This window comes from Melozone crissalis, unplaced genomic scaffold (genome assembly GCF_028551555.1).
Source record: "Melozone crissalis strain CALT ecotype California unplaced genomic scaffold, PUWL_Pcris_2 ptg000096l_1, whole genome shotgun sequence".
Classification (NCBI taxonomy): Eukaryota; Metazoa; Chordata; class Aves; order Passeriformes; family Passerellidae; genus Melozone; species Melozone crissalis.
The window spans coordinates 2,244,688-2,270,729 of record NW_026535873.1 but is presented as its reverse complement, the minus strand read 5'-3'; the positions used below and the strand labels follow the sequence as shown (position 1 = coordinate 2,270,729).

Here is a 26,042-nt window from a genome sequence, read left to right as displayed (position 1 = left end):
GCCTTCTGCTGTGCTCTGGAAGGGGTTCCGCAGGCAACGTGCTCAGGGGAGAGACCTCCACTTGTCTCACTTCTCTCAGGGATAACACTTCCCATCCCATCCCCTCCCATGGGTTCCCAAGGATGGCCACAGACAAGAGCAATGGGATCCATGAGTCCACTCTTACTTATGGACTCAAATTGGCTTCCTTGGACATGCTGCTATGAATTCTTTTTTTTTTTTGGGGGGGGTTTTGTTTGTTTGGTTGGTTGGTTTTTTGGTTTGGTTTGGTTTTTTTTTTTTGGTTTTTTTTTTTTGTTTTTGGTTTGTGGGTTTTTTTTTTTTTTTTTTGTGGCCATTAGGTTCACATGAGAAGAAAAAGAAAAATGAAACAGATGAATATAGGAAAATACCACTTTGATATTTCCTAAGGATTTAAAAAATGCATTGAAGAGCTTTTTTGGGACACATATATCTTTTCTACTACTCGAACCTCTGACCTACTAAGGGTTTTAATTTACTGGTTTTCCCTTCCATCACTGTCTAAACAGAATATGGCTCTTACCAAGAAATTCAGCCATGTCCTTGTTTCTTGTCTCCCACATCCTGTTCTCAAGGTTCACTCTGCAATGCAGGGGAAAAGAGGGGCAAAAACCTCTGTGGTGGGCACAGCACTGGAGAAGATAATGCAGTTGGTAAGACGTTCTGTTGTACTCCCAGCTGGTCCCTAGCCAATCTTGTCTGCCCTGGAGCTCAGAGAATTCACACAGACACATACATCACCTTCCAAAATTAAGGCCTTCTGCTTTTGCAGAGTGCAGAACCTGCTGTTCAACCCCAGCCACAATTTTCCACAAAGGAAAGGGACCATTTTCCATTCCTTCAGACTCAAATCCTGGAGGGTATCCTAACCAGCTATGAAGAAATCTATGGAGAAAGGACAAGTGACCTTGGATGGCTGCCACTTGCCCACCAAAATTCTCTCACTCCCCCTCCTCAACTGGACAGGAGGAAAAAATACAACTGAAGAGCTCACATAAAGCCTGGGACATCCCTCTGCAGCTGCCACCATGGGCAAACCGACTTGACTTCGGGACAATTGCTTTGCCTTCTCAGCAATTCCCAGCACAGCAGCAAGCTGGGTAACAAAGACAAAACTGAAACCACCTCACTCCCACTCTCCCCTCTCCTGGCTGTGAACACACCTGGTGCAGGTGGCTGGGGCAGCTGCAGTGCCTGATGCAAGCCGAGCTCCAGGTGGGAGCCCCAGACAAGAGCTCGTGAATGGCCAACAGAGCCCAACAAAGGGCACCAAGAGTGGTGGCACTGCTGGGGAAGGGACACCAAGAGACCCAGCAGGAGCTGAGGGCCCGGGAGGAAGAGCCAGACTTGAGCCTTGGGCATGTAGACTGTGAGGGGATAAAACTGAGGGGCTCCCTTGCTGGGGGAACAGCTCAGGCATTTCCTGTGTCACTGCACTGGGAATAAATGGCTTTATGGAATCAAACAGCTGAGACTGCTCTGGGAAACCTGGGCTGGAACCAGGGAGGACACAGGGGCTGGGTGTGGGGAGTCCAGCAGGGCCCACTGGGGCACTGCAGCCCCTGCTGTGTAGGGGCTCCAGTCCCAGCACTGAACACCTCTGGTGGCTGGAGTGTGACGGCCAGAGAGCCTTGGGAAGGGTCAGACTGGGAAGTTTCCCAAATATCCTCTTCTGTAAGCTGGCTGCAGAAAGCAGGGTCCTGCTGACCCTTCCAACAAAGCCACCTGTCCCTCCTGAGCACATCCATCAGAGCAGCAGGGATGAGGTGAAGGCAGAAACAGGGACTGCTCAGGAGTGAGGAAAAGCCTGCTCAGGGCACCTCTCCCTCTTTCTTGCACTTCGTTTCCCTGGGCTGTCTGCTCCTTGTGACTTTCTGTTTTCTTTGGCCGTGTTCCAGAGAAGGAGGAGGACCTGGACTGAATTAAGGAGCCCCTTGCCAAAGCTGCTGCATGTCAAGAAAGCTTTCCTGGTGTTCAAGGGGAGGATAGACCTGGGTGAGGAAAAGAGCTCCACTGAGGATTAGAAATAGAGAAATGCCAGCAGGAACCCAAGAGAAGTCACAGCCCCAGGGCGCCTATGGCTGTCCCACAGGTCGATCTGAAAGCATCAGACAGGAAATGCAAGGGGTGCTTTCCCAGGATTGAACCCTGCTCCATCTCCTCCTTTTTGCTCTGGTCTGAAAGGAGGGAAAGCATAGAAATGGCATAAAATGCTCAGAGTTTGAGGGGTTTTCTCCTGAAAGCAGAGCAATAGCAAGATGGCTTCTCAAACAGTAACACTGAGGAGATGATGTGCACGTGGAGCTGTCCTGGATGTGCCTCTGCCATTGATAACTGATGAACACAGACATTAGCTCAGACCACCTCTCATGGAAAGATGGTTGTGCTTCCAGGGATGGGTCACCCCACTTCTCACAGTCAGAGACAATTTGTTCTCTCTGTCTCTGTCTCATATTTAGAATGAGCCCTGAGAACTGCTTTAGACAGAAAAAATATTTTATACAGGGCCATAGCTGCAATCCTGAGCTAAAGTTGGAGCTTGGAGGGGGAAAAATTAAGGGGGAAAGACAGGAGAGGGGAGGAGAAGGAAAAACAAAATGAAGGGGAGGGGGAGAGGAGAAAGAAAAAGTATGGCCAGAAAAAAAAAAAAAAAGAGAAAAGGAAGAAACTTTCACTTCTGCATTGCCAGTGATGGCTCTGTCACACAGAGACCAACAGAGTCTGGTCTGCCAACAGAGGCCCAATAAATTAGACTTTTTGAATTATGCATTGAATCAAATACAACATTAGTACCAGTATTTGAGCTAAAGCCTGGAGGATTGTATGAGTGGTGGTGAAATCTCATTATGCGTTGTCTGGGGTGCTAAGGTGAGCTACTGTTTTCATTTTTATAATTTGTAGTATTAAGTTATACTGACTCCATGAAATAATTATTCATTATATATTCAGACTAAAAATTTTTCTAATCAGCCAAGATGAAAGAAACAAACAAATCTTCCATAATGTATTCATGGCATTCAGGCTGTGCCTAATCAATATGCTACTTACTTTTTACTTTTCTCCCATTTAATGTGTAGCAAAAGTCACAGCAACAATTTTTGGTGTCAGACAAAATAACTATTAAATAAATAAGTAAGGCCTGAATTGATGATTTTTTCTCTTTGTCTGTAGACAGTGGGTGGGAAGGGACAATGGACTTTGAATGGGAATTCTATGAAATATTAACTTTGTGGTCTCCCTCCAACCCTTCCTGACTTCCCCCACTCTCTGCAGCACAGCAGGGCCTTGATGAGACAAAGACACTGAAAGCCCTGGGGGCCCTGGAGGGCAGCAGGGCTCCTTCAGGCCTCAGCAAAGCCCAGTGAAGGCCCCAGGATGGTCCAGGGAGCTTTTCACACTCAATCCCCTGTGGCAGAACTGGACTCAGCACTTGAGGGCCCTCAGCAGTGCCCAGCCCAGGGATGGTCACTGCCCGGGAAGCCTTGAGAGGAGGGGGTGGCACTGCTGTGCATGGCCAACAGTGATTGCACTGGCCTTGCCTACAGGGGCGGCTGCAGATTGCTGATTGCTCTGCTGCAGACAGCTCTGTTTGGGCAGGGTCACACTTTTGTTGTTGGCTTTGTTGCTGCAGACGCCGATATTCTTAAGGAAATCCCACCAGGACTGAAGGACAGCTGGAGGAGGATTGCCACCCCAGTGACCCCAGGGCAGTGGTTCCTGAGTGCCACAGGCCCCTGTGGCTGGGCAGGTGTGGTGTGAATGTGCTGGGCCGGGGGGTCAGCCCTTCCCCTGGCTGGGCTCCTGCTCACACAGCCGCGGGTGCTGCTGCCTTGCTTGGCTGCTGGCCCGTGTGCTCCACCTCCCAGTGCTGCCTTTTCACCGGGAGCTCGCTCAGTTCAGCCGAGAGCCTCAGGAGAGGCGTGCTTTACTCCTGGCTCTTGGAGAGACCATTCCTGCCCCCTCTCAGATTTCCTGACAGGCATTTACGGGAAATCAGCGTCAAACCGAGAAAGGAGCCGCTGGGGGAGAGGGAGGAGCCCGTGGGGCGGGAAACCTCTGGAGCTGCTGGCCCGGCCACCACCTGGTTCAGCCCATCAAAGCCGCCTCCTCTGGAGCTCTGTGCTCTGGTGCCGGCCTCAGTTCCTGCCCCTCGGTGCCTGGACCCCGCTATTTCCCGGCTGTGACAGCCCAGGCTGGCACTGAGGAGCTCATCCCTGGCCAGCCCTTCCCTGTGGGGCAGGAGCAGCTCCCCGTGAGCACCCCCCATTCACCCGCCAGGCAGCTCTGCTGAGCCATCGCTCCCGGATCCCCGCGCTGCTGGAGCCCTTTGCTTTGCCTGGCCATGGATGCCAGGGCAGCTGCCATTCCTATGGGAACCTGCTCGCTGGCCTGGAGACCCTCCAGGCTGCCCCCAGAGCTCTTCTGCCCACTCTCCCTGATGATCAGGGGGTTTCTGAGCTGCCAAGGCAGCGTCCCCCCTTTCTGACCCTCCACTGCTCACTCACACAATTCAGCCTTTGCCCATCCTGTCGAGGCTCTCCAGGTATCCCAACTGCCCTTCACACCTCCCATCCTCATCCTCCCTGACCCTCCTCTGGCAGAGCCTCTCCAGTTCCACTGCATTCCACCAGCACTCAGGCACAGCCTTCCAAACCACCTAGGGATGGGTTTGGCTCTGAAAAATAGATGTAGGCAGCTTCTGAGATCAAAACAAGCAATTTTGGGTTCTCAGGGGTTCAGAAACTACCATTAAGGAGCATTTGGGCTAAGAAACTGCAAGTTTGGGATCCCTGGGACTCAGTGATTTAGAGAGCTTTGGAGTCCCAAACACTGATTTAGAGAGATTTTGGGCTCTGAACAAACCCAAACTTCAGGCAGCACTGGGGTTGAGAAACATCAATTTAGGGACTTGCTGGCCTACAAAATCCTGATTTGGGGAGTTCAAGCCTGAGAAAAAAACACGTCGGGAGATCTGGAAATCAGGGAGATTGATTTGGGGATATTTTCAGATCAGCAAGAAAAATTTAGAGAGCTTTTGGGCTCTAAAGAACCAATTTAAACCGATTTTGGGCTCTGTAGTCCCCATTTAGGAAGCTTTGGAGCTCCAAAGCAGCGACTTCAGGAACTTTTGGGCTGAGAAGCATCAATTTCAGGAGCAGAAGGAGAAGCCCTGGGAAAACACGGGAGGGGCTGGCACCTACCTGGGACAAGGCCGGGCAGAAGCCGCTCTGTGCTGGGGTGTGAGTACCGGGGGCTCCTCATCCCAGTTAAATCTCACCCTGCCTACCCCCGTTCCCACCCCCACGGGCTCCTCCCTCTCCCCCCACAGTTCCTTTCTCGGTTTTACACTAATTTCTCGTAAATCAGTTCTCAGCCTGGAAAGGGAAAGTGAAAATGCCCCGATCGGGGGCGGCTCCTTGGCTGGGGTGGGAAATGTGCGCAGCCAGCGGCCCCTCCGTGCTCCTGGAGCCTCCGAGGGCGCCGGGAATGCCCCGGGAGGGCACCGGGAGCGCTGGGATGAACCCCAGGGGCTGATGGCAGACAGGGCACAGGGCTCAAGTTAGTGGCGTCAGAGCTCTGGAACACTGATTTTGGGAACTTTGTAGCTTAGAAATCTAATCTATTTCAGCAGCTTCGGGGCCATAATGGCGATTTCAGGAGCTTTGGAACTGAGAAAGTGCAATTTTGGGGGCTTTGGGGCTCCAAAACACCGATTTTGGGAGGTTTCTGGCTCTGGAAAAAAAAAATTAAAAATAGGGAGCATCAAGTCTCTAAGAAAGCAATTTAGGGATATTTTGAGCTCAGAAACAACAATTTAGACAGATTTTGGTCTTAGAAATACCCATTTAAGGATATTTTGGTGTTTGAAACACCTATTTAGGGAGCTGAGAAACACTCATTAAGGGAGGATTTGAGCTCAGAAATATCAAATTAAAGAGATTTTGACCTCCCAAAACAAAAATCTATTTAGGGCATTTCTCACAGGGAGTGTTTTGCTCACGAGGGCTGGAATACAAGTATGGGGAGGTCTGGCAGACTGACTATATCCCAAACCCACCCCGGCAAGTGCCACGTGCCTGTGGTGGTGAGAACAACCACTGGATGACTGTGGACAGACCCTGTGTCCAATGTCACTGCCTGGGACACTGTCCTGGGATTCGAAATGAGTGCTACGGGCACACCATGCCCCATGAAAGAATTTAATGAGACAATGGTACTCATTGCCAAAACAACCTTATAGACACCTGGCCAAGAAGAAGGCACTGAGTAGATTTATGCCATCCGCTGTGATGGACCAGCCTCTGGAATGATGGAATAGGCTGGTGACGATGACAGCGAGCAATGGGTCCTTTCGGGACTACAGCGCCCATCATGCACCACGGCACCCACTGAGCGCCATTGCAGCCGAGACTCTGCGCACCGTAGAGCGTCTTTATAGCCGGGCCACCATCTCCAACATGCCCCGCAACCCCAGAGCTCCAGCATAACCCAGTTCCACCCCTACGAGTCCCGTCATGTTCTGTGCCCCAAGGGGACCCATAATGGCTCGCCATATGCCCCCCAAGGGCTTTCCGGCACCAGAGAATCCCTGCAGGTGTCCCCTGATGACCCGAAGTGGCCGCTCGCACCCACAAGTGGCTTCCCAAGTCCTGCAGTGGAGCTACTTCCGGAACTACAGCTCCCATCATACTCAGCGGTTCCCATAACGACTTAATGCAGCCGGGACTTCATTACCCGTCATCCCCCGCCACCCACAGGGCGCCGTCGGAGCTTCTCTTTCACCCCCCGCGCCCAAGAGAGCCCCGTCAGAGCACCCCAAGGGCCCGCCCGGACCCCGAAGGGCCCCAAATTCCCCTCCCTGACCTCCAAGGGCCCCCCTGGACCCCCAAGTGCTGCCCCGGACCTCGAACTGTCCCTCAGAATCCCTGAGTGCCCCTCCAAGTGCCCACCCGGCTCCCCCAAGTGTCCTCCAGACCCTCAAGTTCTCTCTGAATTCCCTCCCCAGACCCAAAACTGCCCCAAATGTGCCCCAGAAATGTTTTAAGGGACCCCAAAGTGGCCTCTGTGAGATGCAAAGTTGTGTTTCGTGTCAGGTACAAACAGGCAATGTGTGTATTTGTGAATGCGAAATGTGTGGACACTGACAATGGGAGAGCTGTGAATTCTAATAGTAACTACGGAAAATAAAGCATGGGAAAAGGCCTTTGAACCTCTGTTTTATTTGCAATTAACCCTGGTTGATTTAGGAGCATTGGAATTAAGGTGTTAAGGATGTTGCTTTTTGCTTGCATTTAATCCATAAAAAGCTCTACAATAATAATCTTTTGAAGTATAATTTTAGAATATTACTTGTATCCTTGAAACTATAGCTTTGGAATATATATAAAGGAAATATGCTTATCTCACGCCTTATTGAAGCAGAGAAAAACAGCTTGAGAAAGGAAGATGAACATCACCTCAAGGATTTATGGTTTCGACCAAGGAGACCTGGACATCACTGTTATGAGATTTATAGTCTCTGCAATTAAAAGGTGGACACACATCTGGGGAGCTGGACCCCATCAGATGGGAGTCATCTTCCTTCTTTTGGAAACTGGACCGTTACCATCTGGGGATACTCCTTTGAGATACATCCTGAGAAATTAAAATCACAATAGTGTATAGAATTGTGATGTAATAATTTGGAATAAAAATTGCTGATGAGTAAAAAATTGGAATAGAAACTGCTGAAAAAGCTGATGAGTACCCCTATAAATACCTGTAAGCCTCAACTATCGGTGTGCAGTTGGAGGGAAAACTTCCCCCACTGTACCCAGTGCTATATTGCTCATACTTTACCATATTAAATAATAAACTGATTGCTGCTTGAATATTGGCCTAGTCAAGCTTCTTATTCATAACACTGTTAGCTGTGCTCTTCTATGAGCTGGCCATGGCACTTGGTAATTATTATGCTGTCATGCTGTGAACTGAATTCACAACTTACAGGGCTGTGTTTACTGGGCCTGCTGGATCAGTGCCCACTTCCTTCCTCTGCTCCTCCTCACACCAGGACTGTAAGAGACCAGCATGGGGTCAAAGACCCTGCAGTGTCATTACCCTCTAGTAATGCTCAGAGGTCCTCTAAGGGCTATGTAATGCACAGCATCTGGGTGTGGGGCATGTACCAAGGAGAATGAAAGAGTCTGTGAGAAAGCTGAGCTGCTCTTACATGGGACTGAACAAATGACAGGAACTTTTTGGCATATAAAGCTTTCCTTCCAGGTCAGGGACCAGGGAAGGCCTAATCAGCTGTGGCCCTACAGGGCAAGTCAGTGCTAACTCCCAGCACCAAGTGCAGGGCTGTGGGACAGGGCTCCTACAACAACAGCACAGCTCTGTGGAAGAGCCCAGCCTTGCATCTGGGTTCCTGCCTGCTTCCCCTTTAGAGACAGCTGTGGCCCTAGGATTTGTGTCTGAGGGAGAGCTCCATCCTTGGACCTCCTGATCTTTCCCAAGTGGCCAAATAGGGATGCACCAGCAGCACTGCTGGGAAGGTGCTGGCTCAGTGACTGTTTTTTGAGACTGTGCCCCCCATATCAGCTTTATGTGTGTGTGGGGGGTGCTCTGGTGGATGTGGTTACACACTCACTGGCCTTGGCAGAGCACAAGTCGGAACCTTTGAAGGTTCCAGCTGCTGTAAGGCTCAGGAGGCAGAGCTGGTGCTAGGCACAGTGTGGTACTGTGCTGAGGGAAAGGTGAAAACAGTTAATAATCCACCCTCCCAGGGCTGATGGGAGGCACAGGCTTGGTAGAGCTGCTTTGTACAGGCCAAGGTGCTTATCAGCTGTGCAGTGTCCCCAGCAGCCCCTGGCAATGCTGGTGCAGCTGAAGGACAGGCTTGATGGGTCTGGTGCAGCCCCACAACCTCAGACACTGCGGCTCCACCGTGCAAAGCAGCATGGCTGAGCTGGTTGTTGGTCAGGTAAGGGCTCAAATATATTTCCTGCAACTTGCTCCAGCACAGTTCAGCCTGGAAAAAAGGCATTTTTCCAAGTGTAGGGGAGTCAAGCTCCAATAAATGTCAGCTGAGCCCTGGTGCTTGCTCCCTTGCATGAAGCCTCAGTGAGGCACCAGGGCCTCCTGTCAGCAGGAGGGGAAGGGAGATCAGAGTTGTTGGAAGAATACGGGACTGAAGGCTGAGCACAGGGTTGGTGGTGCTTTGCGTGGCTCTTGCATGACATCCAGGCTGGCTGTGGCAGTGTGAGCTAACCTTTTGTTTTGCATCCGGCTTTATGCCAGAGCCAGCCCCTTTCCAGCCTTTGGGGTGATTACAGCTGTTGCTCTATATTTCTCTCCCTCCTTTTTTTTCCAATAGCTATTCTACTCCAGCACCATAGACAGGCACTGATGGCTGCCTGTAGCTAACAAGACAAACTGAGATCTGCCTGCAGAGCCATAGGAAGGTGCCCCTGGGCTTGTGAGACAGGCCAGGACAACACAAACGGAGGCCATAGCCATGCTGTGCTTTCAGTTGAGCCTGTGGTGGAGCTGCTGTGCTTGTAGTCAGCATCTAGATGGGGCAGGTGACATATCTATCTTAGCTGGGACAGAAACAGAAGGACAGCCCTTGCACAGCATCCTTCTGCTAGGCTGTGCTAAGCTCAGGGGCCTGTAAACTGGCCCTTAAGACCTAGGTCTCAACTCCTTGCCAGGATCCCCAGCCTCAGGGAGAAGGACTTGGGTTTAGGAGCCATGGCTTTTTCTTCCATCAGACTCCATTAAGAAAAAGTCAAGTTAAGCAGTTCATTAACATTTAAAATACTGTACAGTGTGTAAACCAAATATCCCCCTCCCCACAACAATCCCGTGCTCTCAGCAGATACTCTGGTGAAGAATACCGCTTTTGGCACTGTTTGCCTTCTCCTTCTTCTTCTTCTTTGTGGGATCCATCTCAAAACAGCGCCAGACCCGCACTGTTTCATCAGCAGCTGCTGAGGCCACTGATGTACCATCAGGGCTCATGGTCGGGTTCAAGATTCTATCAGTATGACCTGAGGAGGAGAAGGAATGTGCAATCAGGGCTGAGCTGATCAGCACATGCACATTTACTCCTGTATGCTCCCATGAGCCCTGCCAGCTTGCATAGCTGTCTCCCCACTGGCTGTGGCAGCATGATTTCAGACCCCAAGCATACACTTGGATCAATGGTGTCTCTTCCACAGCCCCGTGGGCATGCCTTACTCCTAGCAGCATGGCCCCGGATACTGTCTTGTATCAGTGATGCTGCAGGCTCCAACCAAGGAGTGCAGCTGTCTTCAACCTCTAACAGCCCCCCCCCCACCCAGGCCCTGTCCACCTACCTTGCAGCTCTGCAACCTTGGTCATTGTTGGATACTTCCATATAACCAGTTGGTTCTGTGCAAAGCCATGGCCTGAAATGAGCTCCTTGTAGTTTGTTGACCATAGGATAGAAGAGACCTGCAAAGAGGCAGTAACACAGGTGAGACAAGGTGCATGTGCTGATGCTCACCACTCGGAGGAGAGCATGGTCCGCCTCCTTCCCTGTGCCTCTGGGCCTGAGGGGCCAGCAGCTCGGTGGAGGTGTGCTGCCAGAAGGTGTTTGTCTCCAAGCTGATGTTCATCTCTCACCTGGGAGCGGGTATCAACAGCACTGAGGCAGGCGCCAGAACACACGTTCCAGATGCGGATATGTCTGTCACTAGTGCCACCTCCAGTGGCTAGAACATTCATCTGCCGTGGGCACCATGCCACAGCCTGAGAGAGGAAAGTTCATTTTAAAACATACAAGAGGCAACCTGCACCCAGCCAGTGCTGCATGCCTGCCTTGCACACACATATCCGCCCGTGGCAGCTCTGTGCTCACCTTGACAGCACCCTGGTGCTGAGTGAAGGTCTGTAGAGGAGCAAAGTCTCCATCCCCACATTGGGTGCATGGCCAGACGTTCGCCAGACTGTCAATGCCACCACTGGCCAGGTAGCGGCCATCCAGAGATCATTTGAGTCCGCACACCTCGTGTGTGTGGCCAGCAAGGGTGGCCACGTGATGCTCAGCCACTCGGACATCGTGGTGATGGATGTGCCCAGTCCGTGCACCACTGCAGAGAGAAGAGAAGGCTTGCAGGGTCAGGCTGCACATTTTCACCCAAATCCATTTTTGTTGTTGCAAGACTGCTATACCTGCCACTGGGTTTCAACCAGTGTTACCAGCAACACAGGTCTGTTGGTGTGAGTGAAGCACCCACACAAGCTCTTTACAACTTCAGCACAAATTGCAATACAGGAAAGAGGCCTTCCCCTCACAGCCCCAACAGATAAGGCTGAGGGGCCCAAGCCAGGACAAACTTCTCTCTGCCATCCCTTACCCATGCCACACATAGATTGAGGGATAGAAGTTTGCAACAGCTGGAAACTGCCCTCGACCCACTGCTTTACCTGGAGAGGATGTAGCTGTTCCAGCTGAGGGTTCCCACACGGACACAATGGCTGGTAATGGTTCGGAAATGTTTCTGCTGCTCAATGTCCCATAGCTGGAGAGGCAAAGCAAAAAGTTCTACAGAAGAAACCCAATCCTGTTTCTATGCCCTAGGAACCTCACTGCACAGGCTCTGGCATTCAGCTTTCTCAGTAAGGGAACAGAGAAAGTGTGTATCTCTTGACTATAGCACAGAAGGTAACGCTACTTATCAGAAAACCCCCAAACCAAACCCTGCCTTGCACACTGGGCAGTTCCACCCCACACCAGGGAAGACAAGTCAGGTGCATGGCATCCTTCCTCTGTCAGCCAAGGTTTTGTCCCCAGTTCTGTCAATCCCTAGAAAACACCTCTAGTTTTACTCCTGCATTCACCTGAACCTCAGCACTACTTGTGCCAACAGCAAGGTAGTCTCCATCTTTAATCCATGACACAGAGGAAATGTAAACATCTGGATGCTCCATCTGCAGCAGGGGGATAATCTCCCTAGTAGCGTGATTCCACAGATAAACAGTGTTGTCCAGAGCCACTGCCAGGAAATTCTGGGAGCTCCAGTCTATGAGATTCAGATCTACAATTTGAAAGAGCAATGCAGGTCACACCATGCTTGGCTAGAGAGCCCTACCCTTCACTGGTGCTGCTGCAGCAGGTGTGGGTGCACATGTGCACACACACACGTACAGGTGAGGGGCAGCCTTCTGAGTGTCACTATGCCCAGCTGCTGGGGCCAGGTACCCTGCTCCAAGGCATCTGCACAGTGCCCTAGACCACTGTCCCTGTAAGGCCACACAGGGACACTCCAGAAGTGGTCTGTGCTAGCCTGGGTACACAAAATAATACAGACAGCCCAGTTACACTGTCCTAGGAACAGCAATCCAGTGCAAAATGTTCTGGATGCCCAGCACTCAACCCTGTAGCCTACTTGCAGTAGTTGTCGCAGATCTCTGGTGCATCCAAGACCCAGTCTGACTTTGAGGGAATATATCTGCTCTTCTTCCTGCTGAATCCAGGTGCCATTTTCTGACTGTAGAGTATGTTCAGGTTATTCTGATAGCCTGTGTGCAGGGGAACAGGTTTGTTAACCTGAGTTAGTTTCCTCCCAGCTGAGTGCTGCTCACCCAACTAGGAATCCCTTGGAGTGAAAATAAAGTCCTAAGAGAAACACTCACAAGCCTGCAGTGCACTAAAATCACTGGCAGTATGAACTGCTGAACAGGGTGAGCTACAATTTCCTCATTCATGGAAACAAATTTAATAAACACTTGGGTTTTTGAATCCCATTATATTTAGTTGCAGTTTAAACTAGAAAGTGCACAGCAGAGAGTTTGATGCTCTTACAGACTTCATGAAGGTTTGGAACCTGCAGTACAGGTGACTGTCATCGACATCTTTTCATAAAAAGCCTTTCTTTAGGATTTTTCCCCCTTCTGAGAAGCTGTGGCCTCAGCAACAAAATGTAAACAATGGTTATCTGCTGCTGTGGAATGCAGCAGGTGGATGCGTGATTGGTCTCCTGTCGATGTTTGGATTTACTGACCACTCACGGCAGAGCTGTGTCTCACTCTCTGCTGAGACACAGCCCTTTGTTTATTCATTCTTTTTCTATTTTTAGCTTAGCTAGCTTCTGAGAACTTTCCTTCTCTTTCTTTTAGTATAATAGTAATGTAATATATATCATAAAATAATAAATCAAGCCTTCTGAACATGAGGTCAAGATTCTCGTCTCTCTCTTCACCCTGAAGACCCTTGCAAGCCCTGTAACAGGTGACCAACTGGCAGTCATGGCAACTTTCCTAAATAAATTCACTGTAACTGTTATGCCCTCCCTCGACCTCAGGAACCTTAAGAAAGGAGACTCCAGCCTGTACAGCTCTCAGAAATTAGTTGATTTCTCCTGTGACCACACACAGAGCTTCTGTGTTGCGTTTCCCCTGACCTGATCTCTCCTGCTGATTCACCTCACACAGACCCTGTATCATACCTTCTGGAGCATTCTGTGGTTTTCCTCTGAGGTGGAGGATCTTTGCCTCTTCTACATCAAAATCATTCAGATTCACTGCCCAGGCTTTCTGTTGCTCCTACAGAGACAAATCACCCTCAGTGCAATGCATTTAAAACAATTCCCACACTGCAATTTAAACAGGCACCTAAGTCCCCTTCTCTTAGAATCTGAAGATGTTTGACTGTGCTGCAAGAGTCAGTCACACAGAGGCAGGTCAAAGCAGTTTTTCCTCAGACTTTCATACGTCGTCCTGCTCACATTTTCACACAATGGCAAATTCAGTGTCATTGCCAGTGGGAAAAGCCACAGCCACAAAGCAACCAAATACTCCATAAACAGATTTCAGAACACAGTGTAAAACATTCCAGAAGTGTTCCCTGTGGAGACATTGTCCTAGAATAGCTGCCATCAGCAGTTTCACTTTGCATAGGCTCACAGCTTTGTGTTTTTGTTGCCTGCTACATTTTAAAGCCTCATTAGTCAAAAGCTAAATTTTGCTACCAGAAGCAGCATAGGCTTGGAGTGCATGGCAGTCTCTACAGCTTCAATCTCATCCTAGGCTCCTGAAGCCCAGAGCTGCAAGTAGTGATGGCTGGGACTTGTCAGTCCCGTGTGCCCACTTGATAGAACCTATAGTTTACTGCTCTGTAAAGGGGCAGGAAAGAGTAGCAGTTGTTGAAGTAATTGTAACTTAGCAACATGCTCACCTTCTTGGTAGGGGAATCCTCAGCAGGGTCATTCTCTTTGGCTAGGAGGAAATTTACCATCTCCATCTGCATAGTGCTGCGGCTGGGAATGTAGCGATCTCCCCCAGCCTTTGTGGGGTAGCTTTGAATTTTGGATCCAGATTTATCTGCATTCACATATGAAAATATTGTCTTACAGCTATTTAACAGCCTGTATTAGAGCTTTCACAGGAGCAAACCCAACACTCTTCCACATCACACCCACCAGACAAGTAGGACTCTGAGGTCTCATGCCACCTAGTCACAACTAATATTTTCCTCCCTGACACCAAGTTGGTTGGGGACTGTGTGGTGCAACTCGTTGGGTGTAGTGCAACAATTCCAGAGTCCAGAGATAAGGGGAAGATACAAAAACGCTCACAGGATGTAAAGCTGTCAGCTGACAGTCCCGCCTACACTCGTCCTAGCATACAGCTGTGCCAGCAAGGCTCAGCTGGGCGAACAGCAGCTCGCCAGCCCCAGTGCTCAGAGCTCTGCCCCTCATGCTGGCAAGGAGGTGGGTGGCTGTCAGGAGCACAGCCCACCTCCTCCTGCCTGAGCAGCAGCCGGTAGGGCAGCGTGGCAGGGAGCCCAGAGCCCCATGGCTGCGGACAAGCAGCCTGAGCGAGGCTTCCGCACTCAACCTCTGCCGCTGGTGGCCGGCGCTCACCGGGTGTCTTGGACGGCGTCTTGCTGGAGCTGTGGGAGCGATTGGCCGGCTTCATGGGCGACACGCCGACGGGACTTGGCCCGGGGCCGCTCTCCTTGGCCTTGCGCTGCCATCGCGCAGGCGGCGCGTTCGGGATCAGCGTGTACAGCTTCAGCAGCCCGTGCACGTCCGCCTCGAACAGGAACTGCGCCATGGTCCTGCGGGCGGGCGGCGTTAGCCGTGCCCACCGGCCGGGCTGAGCCTACTCCGACAGGCCCCGCCGGCCTCCCCACCACCGGACTGTGCAACCGCTCCGGCCGCTCCTCCTCACCAACAGACACCCCCACTCTCCCCAGCCGCTCCTCGGGACACTCCATCAGCCGATACGCCCTCCCTCCGCTCCTCGGGGGTCCTTGATCAGCCGGCATCCCTTCCAGCCTCTCTTTGGGGCTCCCTCCGATAAGCGACATTCTCCCTTCCCCTGCCCGCCTCACCACAGCCTCCCCGCTCGGGACTGCGCCTCCAGGCCGCCTCTCCGTCCCTGTGGCACACTCACCTCCGCGGCGCCGCCCGCCGCCGCTCGCCCGCCCCACAGCATTTTAAACGGCGGGCGGATGGGGCCCCGCTTGGCCGCTTCACACCCAACAGCTGCGCGCTGCCCGGCGACGGCGGCGCGACGCAACGCGATTGGCTGAGCCGCGGGACGGGGCAGGGCGCTCCGCGCGTGCAGTGAGGGGGCGGGACCAGGGGCGGGACCGGGGGCGGGACCGGGGCGGGACCGGGGGCGGGACCGGGGCGGGACCGGGGGCGGGACCAGGGCGGGGCGTTCTTGCTGGGGCGGGGCGATCCGGGCCGGGGGCGGGGCGGCGCAGGAGGGGGCTCGGGGGGAGCAGGAGTTTATGGCGGGGTGCAGGCGGTCGTGGCTGCCCGCGGCTCCCAGCCATTCATGAGCAGGTAGGACTGGCCGGCGATGTCGGTGCTGGACAGGCGGCCCCCGGCGTGCTCCGGCGGCGGGCCCGCCTCACGCCGCGGACCAGGCAGCACCTCCAGCAGGCAGGGCAGGACGGCCTCCTCCGGCGGCTGCTTGTTGAAGGCGCTGGCCTGGGGGGAAACACGGAGTGGACGGGGTAGGGGCTGCCCTTCGAGCTGCCCCCGGGAGCAGCTGAGCCGCCCTGCCCATCCACTCACCTGGCCGTGCTTGCTGCTTTCCTGGAGGAAGCTGCCCAGAGCATGGTGCAGGTCAGAAACGGGCAGCCAGAGTTTCTGCTTCACATTGCTGGGTACGGAGGAAGGGGCATCGAATTTACCCTCAGACTTGAGGTGCCCTAATGCCCCGTGCAAGGTGCCCAGGCTTGGTGCTGGACCTCCCCGCCTGCCCCCGGTACAGCCCTTTATCTGTAGAGGGAGGGGAAGGTGCAGCGCAGCCCCAGGAGCACTGCTGAGAAGAGCAGCAGCACCACTGTAACACTGGGGATGAGCCAGCCTGTATCGGAGGACGAACGCCGGAACTGTAGCCCTTCCCAGACCCACCATCTCTGAGCCCCTCGCAGCCCCCTGCCCCGTGCTCCCTTCCCCATTTCCAGCCCTCTCCGCCTCTTGCCGTCAGCCGTGTGGCTCCTGCGGCCGCAGCCTCCAGCCCTGCCCCTTACCTGCATTGGCCACGGCATCAACCACAACGGGTTTGGACCCGGCGCTCCAGCTGCCCCGGTACCACGGCCCGCTGGGCTGGGCCCGCACCTGCGCAGGGTAGCGGGAGCCTGGCCGCAGGTCCAGGACCTCTTTCCTCGCTGCTCGGGGAACCTGCAGGACCTGCGGGGCAGCGCCGAGCTGGAGGCATGGCTGCTGTGGGCTGGCACCAAGGGGCGGGTCCCGCTTGGCCCGACCCCGCACCTGCCATGTGTCAGCAGCAGAGGGGTGCAGCGCTGCTCGGGGTATCCTGGGCAGGCCTTACCTTCCAGTCATGGCTGTTCTCCATGGCATAGCGGACCTGGTAGTCCAGCTGCTCTGCCAGCAGCTCCAGGGGCGGCAGCCACTGCAGGCTCAGCCGGCCCGCCGACACTGTTGCCTGCACAAGCTGTGGGGCATCTGTGAGCACTGCTGGTGTTGGGGATAGGCATTTGTCGCTCCTGTGAAACGGGACACGGGACACTGTGTCCCCTGTGAGCCAGGCAGGGGCTGTGGTGGCACTGGGACTCACTGGCCTGGTGCAGCCAAAAGGGCTCCTTGAAGTAGCTGAGTGTGGGCAGCATGTGGGTCCTGGTGACATTCACCAGGACAGAGATGGCACTGCCAGCCTTGGGCTGGAAGGTGCAGGCATAGATGCCCTGTGCCCCCCTGCTCACCTCCTCGCACTGTTGCCATGCATCTCCCCTGTAGGAGGAATTTAGGAAATACAGGGATCAACTTTTAAGGATTATGGAACATAGATAGCTTAGATAATAAAAGATTGTTTAGCTTAGAATAGAGTGTTGTTAATTTAGGGAAGCTTTTAAGTAGAAATGAAAGAACTGTCATAATAAGAATGAAGCTGTGAGAGGAAAAGCTGGGCTGCAGCCCAACTGGAGCCTGCAGGCGCTCCAAGCTGTCAGCCTGAACAGGCCACCTGCAGGACAGAAGGATGAAGATGGAGAAGTAGTGAGGGGATACTTTGTTTCAGCCCGAGTGCCAATAAAAGTCTAAAATATCCAGAGTGTTGTAAGACTTCCTTCCTTGTCAGGCTGTAGCTGAGTGGACAGTCCCTTTCAGAGGCCCAAAGAACAAAGTGAGGTAAGCAGCTTTGCTTACCTGAAGTGTGGAATGTTATAGGTAAAAGTTAAATTAAGTTAAAATAGGATATAGTTCAATTATATTGTATTAATTATATTATTTGTATTATGTTAAAGGGGGGGGGCTTATAAGAATGTGCTAGAAGGGTCCAGGGTTTGGTGAAACAGGGGTCTGATGGGGCAAGGAAAGGTCGAAGAGAGATTGGATGAAAGATCTGACCAATCATTCGAAGCCCTGCAGAAACGATTGGTCCAGAATGAGCAGCGGTAAAGACCAATGAGAAGCCTGGAAGTGGACCAATCATCATGAGGATCCAAAATGCACCAATCCTGGACTCAAGGGGAGTATAAATGTGGGGAGTTCATTTGGGTTAGGGTTCTTCTTCTTTTAGGGTACTTGTTGTTTGGGAGAACCCAGTGCACTTGGGGTGAGCGCACTGTTTTCGTTTTTGGCTCGCTGTGTGGGTGCCTGGGCTTATCCTGGGCACTCCGTTCCTTGTAGCTATTTTAATAAACGAGAACCTCTTTCTCTGGAGAAAGTTTGGCCTCGTTCATATCCGTAACATGGAATGCCCGTGGGAAGCTGTGAGGCTTCCGGGTAATGAATGCCAGGAGATGAGCTCACATTCAGGACAACACTAGGAGGCAGATGTGAAGTCCTTTCTGGGCCTCTTGTCTTGAAGATGTCAGGGTGATCAGCAGCAATCACCATTTGGTTCCCACCCTCCTCTCACTATGTCACCTGTGGTATGGAATGGCATTCTTACAGCAGCATCTGGCCCTTCCTCCCTGTTTCTCTTTACCCCACTTTTCAGCCCAGAGCCCCAGGGCTCATCTGGGCCAGCTTCATCCCCCACGGGTGTATGCAACCACCAGGGCCTCCTGCAGAGCCCCATTCCCACTCTGCTGCCTCCTTGGCCTTTTCCCACATCTGGGCCAGCCTGCTGTTGCCAGCTGTTGGGCACACACCCACAGCATATCACACCTGTCAGGGAGCAATTTAATGGAGGAGCCCCTGCTAACCACGGCTCACCAGCCCGGCACTTTTCCCACCCAGCTGGGGCTCCATTTGGACTCCATCTGCTGGGATAGCCACTGTGAGGGACTGCTCAGGGCCTGGATGCTCCTTGAATGGTGCCCACGGGCCTGATTTCCACGCCTCCCCATTCCTCCTACCCCTAAGGCTGCCTCAGCCTTCTAAACACAATTTTTCTTACTCTAATGGCTTCCTGTGCTTTACTTCATACTGTAAGCAGGAGTACACAGTTTGGATTGTCTTTATTGTAGAATTAATAAAAAGAAGTTGGAAGTGCTGCTAGAGTTTGTCATTTCAAACTTGAAGCAGCTGCAAAAAGTAGAGAAGCTTTCTGTGCAGCTTTTCAGTGAATTTGAAGTCTCCTTCCTCTTCACTCAGTTTCAGCATATCTGTTGATTTTCCTTTGCTGTCATCTTTTAAGCTTCATCACTTGTCTGTCGATCTGTAAAAAACCCTGTAAACCCAACACAAATTTACTATCCTTTGTATTTTTGTATTTTTCCTCTTCTGGAAAAGCTGAGACTCCTGTGATCTTCTCCTGTGATCTAGACTTTGATTCCCACCTTGGCTCTGGCTAAGAACAGAACAAATGGAATTTATTACCTGCTAGTAAGATCTGCTAGCAAAGATCGCAGTTAGAACTAAGCATGATGCTTCTCTCCCTCTGTTGAATACACATCTTTGTGTCTAAGCCTGGGGATTTCCAGGAGCACCTGGGAACTACTGCCAAGGACAAAAGTCTCACTCTTGCTGGTTTGGACATGGATGTTTGGTAGGATTTTGATCTACATCTTCAGTGACCTACAGGAACTGGATCTTTGACACAAAGTGCCTTCAAGCAACATTTCTAAGTATAGTGGGCAATGAAGTCCAGATACTAATGAGTTGTGGTTTGCTTGAACTCTGTGTAACATACGGTACAATATCCCAAAACATGTTATTTTTGAGTGTTTCAGGCATTTAAAACTCAGGCTTATTCTTGTCAACGCTTTTCTTTCCTCCCTTCAGAAATCTGCATGCCCAGGTACTAATTTCTTTCTCAGTTTGTTGACAAGTTACCACTCAGACAATATTTGTTTCTTGACCCAGAGATGGGGCAACTGTCACCATTAGGCCGGACGTGACATACACACGTGATCAGGGTCCAAGAAGAAAAAGGGTTTTTTTATTCTGCGTGTTCTCCCGCTTATACACTCTTACCAAAGCGTGATCTTAAGTCCGCCGCTGGCCTTGGCTCACAGGTGGCCATCAAGCGAGTGTCCCGGGAGCGCATCTCGGAGTGGGCGCGGCTGGTGAGTGAGCGGGGCCAGCGGGAGGAGCCGGCGGGGCGTGCCGGGCGGGGCTGAGGCGAGGCCCAGCAGGGCGGCAGCCGGAACGCTGTGAGGGCAGCGACCGTGGAGTGAGCGGGGGCCGCGCAGTGCCCTGGGCCAGGCCATGGCAAGCCGCGGCGGGGCCGGGCAGGGGCTGCCTGAGGCGCGGCGCAGCATCGGCCCCGCTGGCGGCATCGCGGTCCCCCCCGTGCCACTGGCCACTATATACATTCATGAATGAGATGGGGCATCCGAACCAGTGTCGTGAGCTATTTATTCAACACATCAGTCTCAGTACATTGTTAGGACAATGGAGACAGATTATGTTAACAGCTCTCTGATCCAAAGGAAATGCCAAGGGGGTGTTACATTACAGCACAGCATAAAGCCATCTCAGCCTAGGTTTCAGCTAATGACACATAGAGCAAAACATATTGACAAAAATTCTATCCAATCATATGAAACACACGTAATGGTAGTTAACACAATAGCTCATTCATGAGAGACAAAGCACAGAGACTCATTCATACTAACCTTCTAAAGATATCCATTAAATAACCTTGTTGCAATCTATAAAGACAGATTACAGAAGTCTATTGTGCTATTTCTCACGTCTGCTCTACTGCTTAGAAAACTTTTTGCTGTATTAGCAATGTTCACAATTCTACTGTCAAAAGCCTGCCTTTTTAACCACTTTTCTAAAAACCCTCTAATTTTATGAATCCCAGCACCCCCGCAGCGCAAGGGCGCCCTTTTGCCCCTGGAACCGGCGCTGCTGTGGAAGGTGTCGCAGCCTGGCTTCCGCGGCATCGTGCAGCTCCTGGACCAGTTCAAGGTGCCCGAGGGCTTCGTGCTGCTCATGGAGCGTCCGCAGCGCTGTCAGGACCTCTGGTACTTCCTGCACAAGCGGTGGTTCCTGATGGAGCCCGTCGCGTGGGGTCTGCTCCGCCAGGTGCTGGAGGCCGTGCGGCGCTGCAGCAGGTGCGGCGTCCTGCACTGCCACATCAAGGCTGAGAACCTCCTCGTCACCTGGCTACAGGTGAGGCAAAGCTCATCAACTTTGGCTGCAGCATGATCCTCCAGGACACGTTCTACACCCGGATGTCAGGTGAGCCCAAAGCCCCAGCCGGGCAGCAGAGGTTCCCCCTTTGCTGGAAGAGGGAGGGAAGGAGGGAGGGAAGGAGGGGGAATCCTTCTTCAGCCAGCTGCAGCCAAGTTGCTTTTTGGCAGGGCAGGGGCTGGCTATTGTGGAACAGGAGCTGGCTGGGAGGGAGGGAACAGCATGGGCCTGATGAGCTGCCCCCGTGTCCCATAGGAACGCCGGAGTACAGCCCACCGGAGTGGATCCTTTTTGGCTGCTCCCATGGCCAGCCAGCCACCATCTGGCCCCTGGGTATCCTGCTCTATGAGCTGGTCTGAGGGCACCTTCCTTTCCCCACCAACGAGGACATTGTCCGGGGCCAGCTCTTCTTCCCGCCACGGGTGTCTCAAGGTGGGGATGTGCCTTCAAGGTACGAGGGGAAGAACGGGGTTGGGAGGGGCAGCTGGCACATAAGTGTCCTGCTCTTGCAGCTGGTGAGGAGGTGGATCTCATGGGCTTAGCTGGAGGAGATGGCACCTGTGCCTCTGTGCTGGTGTCCTCCGCAAGAGAGGATCGATAGGAAGCTTTTGGGTGCAGCTCTGAGCACTCCTGGTGTGTCCTGGGCACTGTGGAATGTGGGAGAGCATGGACAGGAGCCTTGTCCCGCTGAGCGGCGGTTTCTGGTTTCTCTCCGCAGAGGGCCAGCACCTCATCAGGTGGTGTTTCTGCATGGGCCTCACAGACAGGCCATCACTGGAGGACCTTTTTGAGCATTCTTGGCTGCAGGAGCCCTGCCTGTACCAGGAGACAGCAGAGATGCATCCCTGTGCACAGTAGGATCCAGTAGCCCAGCAAGTAGCAGCGGCACATGACTCGTGGCGCTGGAAGAAAACCCCGGAGCGTTTCCCTGCAGCCGCGGCGCGGAGGAGAGAGTGCAGCCAAGGAGATGCTTCCGCTGGTCCCCACGAGCTGTGGAGGGAACTGCTCCATGCTGCCTGTCCCATTGGAGAAGTGGTGGCAGTGCGGTGAAGGTGCCACGGACTGGGACAGGGGAAACGTCCCCCTGCAGCTCAATGGCATCGTGATGTCCCCGCAAGCTGAGGCACAGCTGGCGTGTTCTTCTAGAGCAGGACGTGGAGCTGGGAACACCATCCTGGAGCTGGGAACACCATCCTGGAGCTGTCCGCTGGCGGGGCAGAGCCCATTGGCTTTGGCTGTGGCCCCTGCCTGGAGGACATGCTTTGCACCCCGATGCAATCAAGATGAGTCCCCAGCCGGCGCAGGGGTGGGGGGATGCTGGTGCTTCCAGGCAGGGCAGGGCTCGGCCTGGCCACATGCCGGAGGTTCCCGGCTTGGCGGCGCTGGGGAATATTAATTTTCCCGCCGGCAGCCAAGCTGCTTTTTGGCGGGACACGGGACCAATATTGTGGAAGGGGAGCCGGCTCCTGGCCTTGTTGACAGCTTCTGCCAGCCAGCCTGGCACGGGCTGAGGCAAGGGCAGCCAGCCTGACAGGAGCATCCATCCATGTGGATGGGGGGCGGCACAGGGGGACGGGTTCCGAAGCCGTGCCCCAGCTGGCGCCTGCTCTGCAGGCCCTTGAGGAGGGGGTGCCTTTATGGGTGGGAAAGGTGGGGATTTTCCCCACCCGTGGACAGATTTAATTCTCCCATGGAGTGGTCAGACCACTCAGGCCCGTGAAACAGTGACAGGCTTTGTACTTTTTCTTGTTTCCAGGTCTCGTTTTGAATTGACTTCCATGCAATTGTTCTTTGTTTTTCCCAGGAGGATTACACCTGGTGCCCAGATGGGGAAGCACCTGCAGCGTCTGTGGAGCGCGTCCAGTGCCAGCGCTGCCCCAGGGGCCACGGTCTGCGGGGACAGCCCCTTCCAGAAGGACGAGGACCTGGTGCGGGATGGGCTCCTCCCCTGGCAGCAGCTCTCCAGAGGTGGGCACCCGGCTCCACAGCTGGGCTGGCAGAAGGGATCCGGGCGGGCGGCAGCGGGCACACGGGCATCCCGCTCCTGCAGCTGCTGAGGAGGTTGCTGTGCCGTGATTAAGCAGAGGAGGTGGAATGTGGCCTGCCCCGCTGCCCTTCTCTAAAAACAGAGAATGGGTCGGGAGGTTTGGGCTCTGAGCACAGCCAGCAGCCTGGCCCAGGCACAGCCATGATGGGACAGGGGCACAGGAGCCTGCTGCGACTGACCGTGGCTCTCTGGTTTCTCTCCGCAGGCTGCCAGCACCTCATGCCATGGGAACGGCCCCGCTCAGCCTGCCAGGCTGGGAGGGCTGGAGGGCAGCCGGTGTTCATTTGCTGTCAAAAATAAATTGGGATTTTTTTGTTATCGTCATCCTCGGAGCATTTCTTTCATCCTTTTCCAAGCTTTGGCCTCCTGTGATAAATGGATGTGATTAGTTCTAACAAAATTGTAATTATTTCAATATTTTTGGAAAATAATTGGAAAGGTATATGTGATTAATGTTATGAAACAAATGAGTTTCTTTGTAGATGATACCTGTGGGAAACAGGATACAGGAGATTGGAATGGCCTTGATGAGCAAAATTTAGGAAGCCTTCCAAGTCAGAATTGGCATCAAGACAAAGTTAAGACAACTCCTAGGACAGGATCGGCCGTGACATGAATAACGCTGGGACAATTCCAGACAGAGAGTCTAAAATAGTGCTCTTATCTATAAAATAATGAGGCTTAATTGGAGCATAGTGCTCACTTACATAACACAGGATTTGGGGCACAGGCACAACCTGTCAGGTTATTCAGAGGACAGCGAGGAAGACTGTCGGCCTTCCTCCAAGAAGAGCACCAAAGAGCCAGAAGCCCCCTTAGCCCCAGCGGGAGCATGCGCTGTGTGTGTGTGGTGATGCAGATTTCAGGAATTGGAAATAGGAGGAGATTTACAGGAAAATATTGATGAATATGTATTAGCACACAGTATATAAGTTGTGTTTGGATCCTTTTGCCTTTTGCATGTGAGGCAGGGTGGGAAGCCCTCCCCATACCCCAATCAATCGGTTTTGCTTATGCTTTATCTGAACCACTGCCAAATTTCTTTTTGTAACTACTGGATTTTATTTGATTGTATTATTTTATCTCAGTAAAACTGCTGCTAAATTTTAAGTTTCTGGTTTATTAAATTAGACATATGGGACCCCATATATAACATCAGGAATATGACTTAATCGTTTACAAAACCAAAATGAATATTATTCAGCTAAATTAACAAGGAATAGAAAAGCATTCCAGACCTAATCACAAAGGATAAAGTAACAGAAATTATGATACTTGATGAAATGAATACATTTTTGCTTAGTTAATAGCTCAATCTCCTCTGGCTTTTGATCTCCTTCCTAGAAGGGGTGCAGTTCTTTGATCTCCTCTTCACGAGGGGCACAGTCCTTAGGGTTTGGTCTTGCCTTTGGCATGGCGTGTTGTGTTTTGCATGATGATGACTACCAAAAACACCCCTAAAATCCCCCCCCAAAACCCCCAAATCTCTTCAACTCCCACCCCCCCGCCCCAAACCTCCCCCCAACCCCCTCAGGATGAATTTTTGGGTTAATTTCAGGTAATTTTGGGTGATTTTGGTACCTTGTGGATGCCGAAGTGGGCATAGGATTCAAACCCACCCAAAATTCCCCCTAAAATTGCCCTAAAATCCCTCCAAGTCTTCCCCAAACCTCCTCAGGATAGATTTGGACGTAATTTTGGGTTAATTTCTGGTAATTTTGGGTCGATTCTGGGTGGATTTTGGATGGTTTTGGTACCTTCTGGACAACAAATTTGACGTAGGATTCAAACCCAGCCAAAATCTCCCCAGATTCTCTCAAAACCCCCCTAAAATTCCCCCAGAGCTCCTCAGGATGGGCTCTGAGGTAATTTTGGGTGGATTTGGGATAATTTTGGGTCCTTTTGTGAAGCGGAGAGGGCCCCGGGTGCAGAGCTTGGAGGGGGCTGAGCAGTGGGGCAGGAAGGGGGGGAGGGATGGAGGTGTGAAAGCCCCCCGAGGATCCCCCGATGGGGACACCCCTAAAAAGTTCTGTGCCAGGACTGAGAAACGAACGGGACTTTTGGTTTTTTTGGGCTTTAGGTTGTTGTTTATTTTTCTCTTATCAACAGTTCAGCACGCCAGCTGCACACCAGACTTAGTGTACAAAGAGAAGGCACCAAAAGTCACAAGACACACAGGTTCAAGGTCTTTTAAAATTATTTTGTCCAATTAAATCTTAGAATGCATTTTATTTCTACCTTTCAGCCAGTAACTAATTCTTTGTCTGCCACTCATCATCTGCATTGCAGCTCTTTCCAACCAATCACTCTGTGCTCCCAACACAGCAGAAAATGGAGTAGATGAAGGACAAGGAGATCAGACAATGCCTAAAATCCTCCATCCTGTCTTCTGTTCACCCTCATACTAAAATCCCAAAGCTCTCGGTTTTTCACCCTGTGATAAACTACACTACTATCTATTTCACACACTCGTAGATTCCAGTTCATCCCAAAGCCTTGGAATTTTTCTCCATGGACAAAGGCCAAAAGCAGTGCTCTCCAGGGAATCAGGGCTTCTCAGGACAGGCAGGGAGACACACATACTAACTTTTAGTGATTGGAGAATAGTAACATCAATATAGTAATTACAGGAGTTATGATAGGCTATAGGTAAAACTAAAGGTATAGATCGATTCTTCTGTGTGAAGATGCTCAGCAAAGAAGAGTATATAATGCACTGTAACCAAAGCTAAAGGGTCTCCAGGCTTGTGTGCAGCTGGAGCTGACAGCTGTAGGCACAGGCGCTGCCACCCACAACCCTGGACTGCTGTGACATCTTGGATACAATAAACTGTATTTTGAAGAGCTGCCTCGAGTCCCACATCTCTCATTCAGGTTCTTACGGGAGAGGGACACGGGGTGATGGAGAGACGGCAGCAACTCCGTGCCGTGCTGGCATTTCCCACTCCTTG

General features: G+C 52.2%; 1 protein-coding gene and 1 pseudogene across 1 annotated transcript; one reads left to right on the top strand and one right to left on the bottom strand.

Moving 5' to 3' along the window:
• Positions 1 to 9,876: 9,876 nt before the first annotated feature.
• Positions 9,877 to 15,087, bottom strand: LOC128947323 (cell division cycle protein 20 homolog; annotated as a pseudogene).
• Positions 15,088 to 18,202: 3,115 nt separating this feature from the next.
• On the top strand, positions 18,203 to 23,945 carry LOC128947322 (serine/threonine-protein kinase pim-1-like). The gene is given in 8 exon segments (XM_054291576.1): positions 18,203 to 18,223; positions 19,916 to 19,966; positions 20,724 to 21,009; positions 21,012 to 21,092; positions 21,300 to 21,476; positions 21,763 to 21,898; positions 22,849 to 22,972; positions 23,808 to 23,945. Coding segments are annotated over 8 exon segments (1,014 nt in total).
• The last annotated feature ends 2,097 nt before the right edge of the window (positions 23,946 to 26,042 follow it).